This window comes from Coenobita brevimanus, chromosome 113 (assembly GCF_032717465.1).
Source record: "Coenobita brevimanus isolate Jiangsu-jjx chromosome 113, ASM3271746v2, whole genome shotgun sequence".
Taxonomy (NCBI): Eukaryota; Metazoa; Arthropoda; class Malacostraca; order Decapoda; family Coenobitidae; genus Coenobita; species Coenobita brevimanus.
The window spans coordinates 612,501-622,694 of NC_137066.1; the positions used below are offsets into that span (position 1 = coordinate 612,501).

General features: G+C 39.7%; 1 protein-coding gene across 2 annotated transcripts; it reads left to right on the plus strand.

The window, feature by feature from the left end:
• The first annotated feature begins 135 nt into the window (after window positions 1–135).
• On the plus strand, window positions 136–10,194 carry RpS29 (ribosomal protein S29). Of its 2 annotated transcripts, XM_080286738.1 has the most exons (4): window positions 136–247; window positions 3,833–3,932; window positions 5,210–5,238; window positions 10,082–10,194. In XM_080286738.1, exons 1-3 carry the CDS (start codon window positions 186–188, stop codon window positions 5,216–5,218), a joined length of 171 nt encoding a protein of 56 aa, XP_080142864.1. In that variant the 5' UTR covers window positions 136–185; the 3' UTR covers window positions 5,219–5,238; window positions 10,082–10,194. The 2 variants fall into 2 exon arrangements, with proteins under 2 accessions (XP_080142864.1, XP_080142866.1); XM_080286740.1 differs by lacking the exon at window positions 5,210–5,238.

Genomic DNA, 10,194 nt, shown 5'->3' on the forward strand with positions numbered 1-10,194 from the left:
GATTTTTACTAAGTTTTAAGAATATTCTTGAAAAATTTTGTATTTTTTCTGGACGTTTTCTGTATAATCTTTATGTTTCGTGAATATAGCGTTTTCGGGGAATAAGTTTAGCGGTTATTGAGGCGCCGGATTTGGCAACGCTACTGGGGCTTCTCTCTCCTCTCGTGCCGCCACCAAGTAACATCATGGGCTTCGATACTGTGTGGAATTCTCACCCCAAGAAATACGGGCCAGGCTCCCGCCGCTGGTAGGTATTAGTGGAATATTCAGTGGTGCTAGAAATATAGGTGTTAAGTAAGTTAGCTTAAGTATACGTTGGTGAGAAGCAGAAATATGAGGGAGCCGCCATGCACGTGTGACTTGTTTACTTCTAGAGAAACTTATAATCCCGAAGCTTTTTTTTTGGTCAGGACACAAGTATTACCTATTCTGTCTTTTCTGCCACTTTAATTTTTATTTATATTATCGCCAGCATATATTTGTAAGCTAATAATTGTCGCCATCAAAGTAAGGAGCAATGGCTAGGTTGGTTAGGATAGGATGGCTTAGGTTGCTTTTATTTAACGTAGGCCATTTTATTACACCAGATTTATTACAAGAAAACCCTATTAGCCTACGTTATAGCACCAGTAATACAAAGCAACTCGGATGAATCTGCCGGAGAGCTTTCTTTACCATAGTTCTTAATAATAGTTTTATTTTGTCAGTAAACACGTAGGGTATTATTTTACAAGTGGACAATATGCAGTTTTGGAATTTTAGCACCAGTATCGTATAGTATAGTCCCTAAGGATCACAAATAACCCCCATTACCCCATTCGGAAATTGATTATTACTCCCCTAAGATAGGTTAGGTATGTTGGGTTTGGTTTGGTTAGTTTTATTGTGTTCGGTGAGGGGCTTTTCCGACAAAAATGAAGGTCAGAAACATTCGAATTGCATCAAAAACTGCCAAAAAAATATATTGCACTACCTGGGGGGTGTATTGTCCACTTGTAAAAATTTACCACACGTGGCCAATAGCATTTATAACACTGTTATTATTGTCGTGGTGCCTTATATAAGTCAAATGATATTATATTATACTTGAAGTATGGAGTACTTCCAGCATTTCTGATGGTGTATTCAAGTTGCAATGATTTATGTTAAACTCCAGTACTCCAAATTGTCAAGGCGAACTTTTTCAGTTGTTTCTGGTCTTTTTTCGAATTTTTCTGGTCTTTATCTAAGGATTTAAGTGGCTTGGCCTTGCTCTTGAGAAGATTAGGAGAAATACACTGAGGTGGTTTGGACATGTGGAGAGAATGGAGAATGAAAGACTGACTAAGAGGGTGTATGTACCGGTAGGTGAGGTGGAGGGATGGAGAGGTATATGAGGGGGGGGGTGAGTTGGGGGGGAGGGTAGTCAAATGGTGGGTGACAGAGTGACTTGGAGGCGTTTTGTCTGCAGCCACCCTTTGCGGGATTAGGGCGTCGGGCTATAGATAGATAGATAGATAGACTTGCTCTTGGCCTTGGATGTACCTGCCTGCAACTCTTCAGCTACACTTCTATGCATTTCCAGTGAGAAACACAATAACCCATAACATTTGAAGTGTTTATTTAATCCATCTGTCTATTGCCAGATGCCTCAATCCCTTTCGCGGTGTACATATTTCTGAGGTTTTCAAAAGGCCCTCCCAGTAGTCCAGAAGACCTTTGCTTCCATGCCATTCTGATTACCGGACTTTTACTGTATGTATATATAGATAGATATATATTGGTTCTATTATCATTTCAACCCCGAACAGAGTTACAAGTTTTTAATCCATTTTTTTTTGGTATTTTAGAGAATTCTAAGACACTTTTCTTATGACATTTTTGTTGCAAATTATTTTTATTTTACTCTTGGAGATAACCTAACCTAACCTTGAGGAATAAAGTAAAAATAATTTGTGATGAAAATGTTATAGATGGAAAGAGTCTTAGATTTTTCTAAAATACCAAAAAATTGGTTCTGTTATTGTTTCCACCTCAAACAGTTATGATAATTTTACCAGTATTTTTACCACCGGACTGTTACAACTGTAGGAAACACTGTACGTTGAGACTGGTAGATCACAGTACCAAAGGGGTGGCCTAGTTGGGGTTTGAAGGTCAGGGTTTGTGGCGATCTGGTGAAGAGTGTCATTGGGGGAGTCTGGGAGGGGTTAAGCCTCTCAGTTAGGACAGGCTAAGTTTATTTTGAATAAGGTGGGTTAGTTTGGGCAGGGAGGGGAGTCAAATGGTGGGTGACAGAGTGACTTGGAGGCGTTTTGTCTGCGGCCACCCTTTGCGGGATTAGGGCGTCGGGCTATAGCTAGATAGATAGATAGACAATATTTTGATTGATTTTCATATTTTATTAATGTAACTTAGTCGATGTCCATTATTTATTTCATACCTGAAGGGGTAGGAGTCATATGTGGCAAAAAAAGCCAGATTTGGCTGAAATGGGTTGAAAATACAGTAAAACCTCAATATATCAATCAGTAGAGAGTTGGCCTGCAGTCCTGACGGACCCAGGTTCAAATCCCGCTGGGGCAGGGAACAGTTTAAGGATTTGAATTTCATAAAATCAGACTTTACTGATCTACCAGAAGGCCCGCCGACATGTCATAAAAATACCCCCGCTAATACCAATACACCAGTCCTGTATGAGACAGCCCTAGCATGTATTCAGTATGGACGATGGGTGTTTGTGCCGAAGTGGTGACATGTAGAGGTGTGCGGTACGTAGGAGGACTACTGGGCCTTGAAAGCAGGCTGTGAAGCCTATGCCCAGAGTCGGTCACATAAAAAAAAAATAAAAATAAAAAAAATAACGGACTTCAGTAGACCGCAATTCGCTTTTATCGGACTCGAGGAGCTACTGGACTAAATTCCTATATATGGGAAAAAGTGTGATAAAGCCAGAAGCAGTCTGGACTGCCTGACCACTTCAGCTATGTTCACCACAATAAGGTAAATAAAAGACATGTTTATCAGTGTACAGTACAGTATTATTTTATATATTATACCATTGGATTATTGTAGTGAAGTTATAACACAGTACAGTACCGCAGTGGTAGTCAAAACAGTTTAAAACTGTTGGTGGAATCCAGACTTATGCATCAGCCTTGATCACCTAATGGTGGCTCTCCATGCTGCTCAATCTCTGGTAGCTTCCCTATTGAGGCCCTTATCCCTGAGGTCACACTCAGTGACCTCATCCCAGGTCTTTTTCAATCTGCCTTTTGCAATGGTACTGTACTCTTAATATTAACACTTCTCACTTTCTGCACCCAGTTGTCATGCCCCATCCTCTCCACATGCCCAAGCCATCTCAGTCTACCTCTCCTTATCACAACTGTACACTCCAGTCCCATCCTGTCCCTCAACTCTTAATGAGAAAAGCACAGATTTAAATTCTGTGCATGTGATCTACAGTTTCACCAGATACCCCGTCAGCCAGCAACATAGCACCTATAATTCTAAGCAAGTCTGGAACTGCAAAACTCCCATGCGTAGAACTTTCAATTTTATTTTTCCCGCAAGAAACAATAACAATAACACTTCCCAGCCTGAACTGTGGCTCGCAATCCTTGAGTTAACGAATGAGAATGCAGGTCATAGTGTGGTTGGATGTTGGGCGTTCATGTCATGTTTGGGTCTTACGTGTACAGTGTGTTAATCTCTCTCTCCCCCACAGTCAGTCATGGTCAGGCTTGGGTCCTTTATGTACAGAGTAGCTGTGTGTGTTTTGTCAGGCTTGGGTCTTTTATGTATACAGTAGCTGCCAGTATGTGTGTTAATCTCTCTCTCTCCCCCGCAGTCGGTCCTGCTCCAACCGCCACGGCCTCATCCGGAAGTATGGGCTCATGATGTGCCGACAGTGCTTCAGGGAGTACTCAGCTGATATTGGATTCAAGAAAGTGAGTCCAACGGTAGTTTTCAAAGTAATTAAACATTATTTTGAATTGCACTTGCATTTATCAACATTATTTCATACAGTACTTGTATTTGTATGCTTAAGCTGCAAAATATACCGATAATACTGAAAGCATTTTTTTTTTCTTGAAGTAAACCACAGACATTTTGTGATAAAAAAAAAAAAAGTTCCTTATTTCATTTAGCAATATAAGGTATAAGCGTACTTTAATACAGTAGTCATAGTAACTTATATGTCGGAGTTATTCCATAATATCACAACGTTTATCATCCAGCTGTACTCGTTACTAGCCAGGTGTATAATTGCCATCATTCCATCTTGAATGCTGTGCTGTGTTGAGATGTACCCTAGATTCTAGTGCTAATCATGAAGAAGAGCAGTGGGACTTATTTAGACCCATAGTATTGTCTTATTCATACTTTTGAATAATGAAAAAATGGACAACACTTCCTTATTTTACATTGGGGATGCATTTAGGGATCAGCATAATAATGGGTTTAGAATCGTACTGATCGTTTAAGTGGGAAAAATCGTAAAGCGTGAAAGTTTCTAAATGCTAATGCTCCTGGCCTTTGGTTCCTTCTTCCTCACATAAAAAAAAAATAAAGATATAAGCAAAAGGTTGTATTCCAAGTTATTGTATGGGAATATTATGCTATACTGACTTGTTATGGAAGTGTCAATCTAGTGTGACTCTTGTTGCACACTTTTACGCTTATTTGTATGCTCTGCTTGGTGGTGGTCAGGATTATTGTAATTTTGCTGTACACTCAAACCTGGATTTAAGGGACCTCCATTTAAGGGATTTCGGATTTAAGGGACTCCACATTCTACCTGACAAACGGACAAGACCATTCAAAAATGATACGTAATGTCTGGGTTATAAACATTAATATGTTTCTTTATACAGTACCCATTAAATAATATTCATAATTATATAAGTAAGTAAGATAAGTGAAACAATCATTGCATTTCATAATAAGATTGTCTTTATATGTGGTAAAACAAGGGACATTTTCTTGTAAGGGACAAGTTGATTCCCCATTTAGTCCCTTAAATCGAGGTTTGAGTGTATGCACAATTTAAATTTATGTACTTCATCCAATCTTTTCAGAAGTTATTATGGAGGTTACATTTATTTTCTCTAGTAACTCTGTCTACCCCCCCCCCTCTGTCTGTCTGTCTGTCTCTCTCTCTCTCTCTCTCTCTCTCTCTCTCTTTCTCATATTACAGTCATTAACATTTTTTTAATACACACAGGTGGACTAAAGGACAGGTGCAGTATACAGGTAAATTGCCTTTATGATTTACTGAATGTGTTAAAGTGACTGTGTGGTAATTTGTCTTGCACTAACCCCAGTACTACCTCTTGTCATGTGCTAAAATGTACACCATGAATGTACTAATGATGAGTACAGGATCAGTATTGTGCGTGCTAAAATGTAGTTTATAAATAGCTATCTGTCTTATCTATTGCCAGACTCCTTCATCCCATAAGGGGTGGCCACAAACAAATCGCCTCCATGTCACCCTGTTGCCCGCCATTTCACTGCCCTGCTCCCAGCTCACACACCCGTCTCTCATATACCTCCCCACTCCATCCCTCCACCTCATCCTTGTCTTAAATGTGCTGGCATAAATTACATAGCCTGGGCTCCACGTCTTGAAGTGGGTTGATGTTGATCAGCCGGTCTGATTGTCCGAGCAGACCCGTCAACTGCAGGCAGGTAGCTGTCCCTTCAGGGTTGTCTCATGCAGTTAACTGAGGCTCCCTTGCAGCTGACAGTGCCCTGCACCTACAAGGCATGGGGAAGTGTGGAGGTTTGGTTACTGGGTGGATGTCACATTTGTGTCTTCACCCAGTTACCAGTGTCATCATAGTAGGCCACACATCACATCGTTATCTGGTTATATGGTTACCACCCAGCAATTTAAATGGTTTCTGGGTTATAGAAGAACATAAGGCTTGTTACTCAATGTAAAGCCAGCTTAAATGGAGAGAACGGAAAGTGGCAGGAAAGATGTGAGAGATAGGAAGAGAGGAGGACAGACAAAAAGTATGGTAAAGGTGAAGGAAGAAGTAGGCAGCACTACATCATGAGTTGAAATGGTAAAATGGGATAGGATTTTACTCTTCCTGAAGATATATGTATTCATTCATTCATTCATCACCCAATCCTACGTTACCCCATAAGGAGCGTAGGAGCCCAGAGCTAGGCGTTGATCCTGACATTTAAGATGAGAGTGACCAGCCTCACTCATCCCTGAGTGGCTTTACATGAGTAGTAAACCCCAACCACCCCTTGGATATAAACCTTCACTAGCTCAATCTGATTGAAGCGCCGTAATTACCCACTAAACCACCACGCGCCAAAATTTGGTTATTTGGTTACCACCCTGCGTAGTACCTGTAAATGGTTTCCTGGTGTACAGGAAAACCATTTGGCTTGTCACTTAGTGTAGAGTCACCGACAGGCAGAAGGAAGAGGAAAAAATGAAGGAAAGAAAGACAGAAGGAAGAGGAAAAAATGAAGGAAAGAAAGACAGAAGAGGGAGTGTAAAGTTACCTGTAGGCAGAAGGAAGAGGAAAGAATAAAGGAAAGAAAGACAGAGGATGGAGTGTAAAGTCACCTGTAGGCAGAAGGAAGAGGAAAGAATGAAGGAAAGAAAGACAGAAGAGGGAGTGTAAAGTCATCCGTAGGCAGAGGAAAGAGGAAAGAATGAAGGAAAGAAAGACAGAAGAGGGAGTGTAAAGTCACCTGTAGGCAGAAGGAAGAGGAAAGAATGAAGGAAAGAAAGACAGAAGAGGGAGTGTAAAGTCACCTGTAGGCAGAAGGAAGAGGAAAGAATGAAGGAAAGAAAGACAGAAGAGGGAGTGTAAAGTCACCTGTAGGCAGAAGGAAGAGGAAAGAATGAAGGAAAGAAAGACAGAAGAGGGAGTGTAAAGTCACCTGTAGGCAGAAGGAAGAGGAAAGAAAGACAGAAGAGGGAATGTAAAGTCACCTGTAGGCAGAAGGAAGAGGAAAGAATGAAGGAAAGAAAGACAGAAGAGGGAGTGTAAAGTCACCCGTAGGCAGAGGGAAGAGGAAAGAATGAAGGAAAGAAAGACAGAAGAGGGAGTGTAAAGTCACCTGTAGGCAGAAGGAAGAGGAAAGAATGAAGGAAAGAAAGACAGAAGAGGGAGTGTAAAGTCACCTGTAGGCAGAAGGAAGAGGAAAGAATGAAGGAAAGAAAGACAGAAGAGGGAGTGTAAAGTCACCTGTAGGTAGAAGGAAGAGGAAAGAATGAAGGAAAGAAAGACAGAAGAGGGAGTGTAAAGTCACCTGTAGGCAGAAGGAAGAGGAAAGAATAAAGGAAAGAAAGACAGAAGAGGGAGTGTAAAGTCACCTGTAGGCAGAAGGAAGAGGAAAGAATAAAGGAAAGAAAGACAGAGGATGGAGTGTAAAGTCACCTGTAGGCAGAAGGAAGAGGAAAGACAGAAGAGGATGGAGGTGAGGAAATAATTTATAGTATAGAATAAAAAAGTAATATAGGACTAAATGTACTCCTCATTGTTGACTGTAGGGTTCATAAGTGATTTTCAAGATGTGTGGAGTGAGAGAAGCAAGAGAAGCCGTGAGAATATTCTTGCTATAGTCGCGGCGCTCGACTCTGAGGTTGTCATTATCGTACCCTGGCAACCTACCATTCAAAAGTGTGTCCGATTTCGTATCATGTTATACACGAATCATATTTTCATTCATTATTGCCAGATGCCATGTATCCCAAACAGGGTGGCCAAGGGCTTAGAGTTAATTGTTTTACAGGGAGGGGCACTAATCCTCCACCAACCCCACTTGACACGTAGGGAGAACGTTATGCCAACAGCATCTGGTGTTCCAAGGCGGTCACCCATCCAAGTACTAACCAGACCCAACGTTGCTTATTATGCATGATTATACACTTATTTTACACGAATCACATACGTCTCATACACAAAATCAGACACACTTTGTAATGGTAGGTTCCCAGGGCACGATAATAACGACCTCAGAGTCATGTGCTGCGCCTATAATAGTACAATATATGGCCATTAATAATTAGGATGATTATTTTTTTCCAAGCTAGTATAAAAATAGGAGATCAGTGCTTGTGATAGCTGAACGACCATCCTTAACAACCATTGAATACTGAACGACCACTGATGCACACTGCTTTACTGTGGATTGTTGTGCTTGTGTTGTGGATTGTTGTGCTGTGAGACGTAATTACTGTCGCCTTGATTGTTGTGATTGTGTTGTGGATTGTTGTGTTGTAAAGTATATTTGCACAATAACATAACCTTGCTCGTATAAGTTTTCATGCAGTGGCTTTAATATATTTCTCTCTCTCTCTCTCTCTCTCTCTCTCTCTCATATATATATCACTTGAGGTAATGGCCATGCATGCAGCCTGAGATATAACTATTGTGAAAGTTACTAAATTTGTGCTATGTGTGTACAGTACTTAACTGTATTATTAAGCTTTGCGATAAATGGCAAAGCTTATTGATTTTGTAAGTATTATTATTATTATTAGTATTATTATAATTTTACTTTGCACTTTTTTTCTTTGATCTTGGTGACATTATACAGGAAGGCAACCCAAGTACTTGTGCCAAATATAAATGACCTCGACCTATTTTTGAAGGTTATATATTCATGGTGCAAAGATTGTATATTTTAAATTCAAATATCTCGGAAAATAATTGAGATACAACTGTTTGGTTGAAAATCCTATAATAAAAAGTTTGCTGCAAATTGTGGCTTAATATTTTGCAATGGGAAGTACTGAATTCAAATCTGCTCAGTGTTTTCTTTGTCTCATGTTACAGAGAAAACCACAAAAGCTTTAGCGCTGTAACTTTCCAGATATATAGCTGTGGCACCTCTTATTATATGAAAGGAATGTTCTCCCTTTGTGTCAAGTGGGGTTGGTGGAGGATTAGTGCCCTTCCCTGTAAAACAATTAACTCTAAGCCCTTGGCCACCCCGTTTGGGATACATGGCGTCTGGCAATGAATGAATGAAATATGGTAACAGTTCAGCATACAGTTAGCCAGTTATTGAGACAAATGTAAAATGTACCCATGTGTTCAGCGCCTTTGTTTTCATATTTGTTGATATTACACAAGAAGCTTCCTTAGGTCAGTCTAAGTACAGGTTAATTTAAGTACATGTTCCAAATACGAATGGCCTTGAAGTACTTTTAAATGTCACAGACTTGTTTATGATGCCAAAATTTCATACCTTATATATCAAAAATCCTTACTGTGGCTCCACAATAAGTAAATTGGGAATTAATTATTATTTTTATCCATCATCCAATCCTGTGTTGCCCCATGAGGAGTCTAGGAGCCCGGGGCTAGGCAAGTTGGTCCTGACATTTAAGATGAGAGTGACCAGCCTCACTCATCCCTGAGTGGCATTACATGAGCAATAAACCCCAACCACCCCTTGGATATAAACCTGCACCAGCTCAATCCAATTGGAGTGCCGTAATTACCCACTAAACCACCAGGCGCCATAATTTGGTTACGGTTTATAGTTACCACCTAACATAAATTATTATTTTTACTGCAACTACTACTACTACTACTACTACTACTATTAATTGTCATTTATTGTTATTATTATTATTATAATTACAAATGCAAGAATGTCACAGTACAGACAAGAATGAAAGCTCTGAATTAATCTTACCCATAGGAATAAGCTGAGAATTTTTAGGCCATTTCAGTTGATAGACACTAGACATAAGATAGATAAAATAGATAATATAGACAAGATAATAGATAAAATAGATAGTAATAAGAGTAACATGAACCAGTGGGAAGAAATAGAATGCCATAGAACAGCAGATAAGCAAAAGATCATGTAATGGAGATGGGTTATATCAGGGGGTTGTGTGTGTGTGTGTGTGTGTGTGTGTGTGTGAAATTGTTTACATATACAGTTAGATAGAATACATTTTTAATTGTCGTAAAAAAAGAAAAACAATCCTTCCTCTTTCAGCTTTAATAATAATAATAATAATAGCAATAATTTGTCCTATTGTGTTATGTTAATATATATCGCTTTTTTCTGAATATTAATTTTTCCATTTTGTTTTCAGCTGGATTAAAGAAAATGGGGATCAGCTGGCACACCAACACCACAGCCACAGTGCCTGGCCAGCAAGCGTGTCTGCAGCATGGGATTTCACAGTTAAATAAATCCACTACATGA

What these genes read in the sequence shown, in the direction of transcription:
- RpS29 (XM_080286738.1), top strand. Translation starts at nt 186, where the DNA reads ATGGGCTTCGATACTGTGTGGAATTCTCACCCCAAGAAATACGGGCCA. An exon ending in GGGCCAGGCTCCCGCCGCTG is followed by an intron (nt 248 to 3,832) that starts GTAGGTATTAGT and finishes TCTCCCCCGCAG; the next exon opens with TCGGTCCTGCTCCAACCGCC.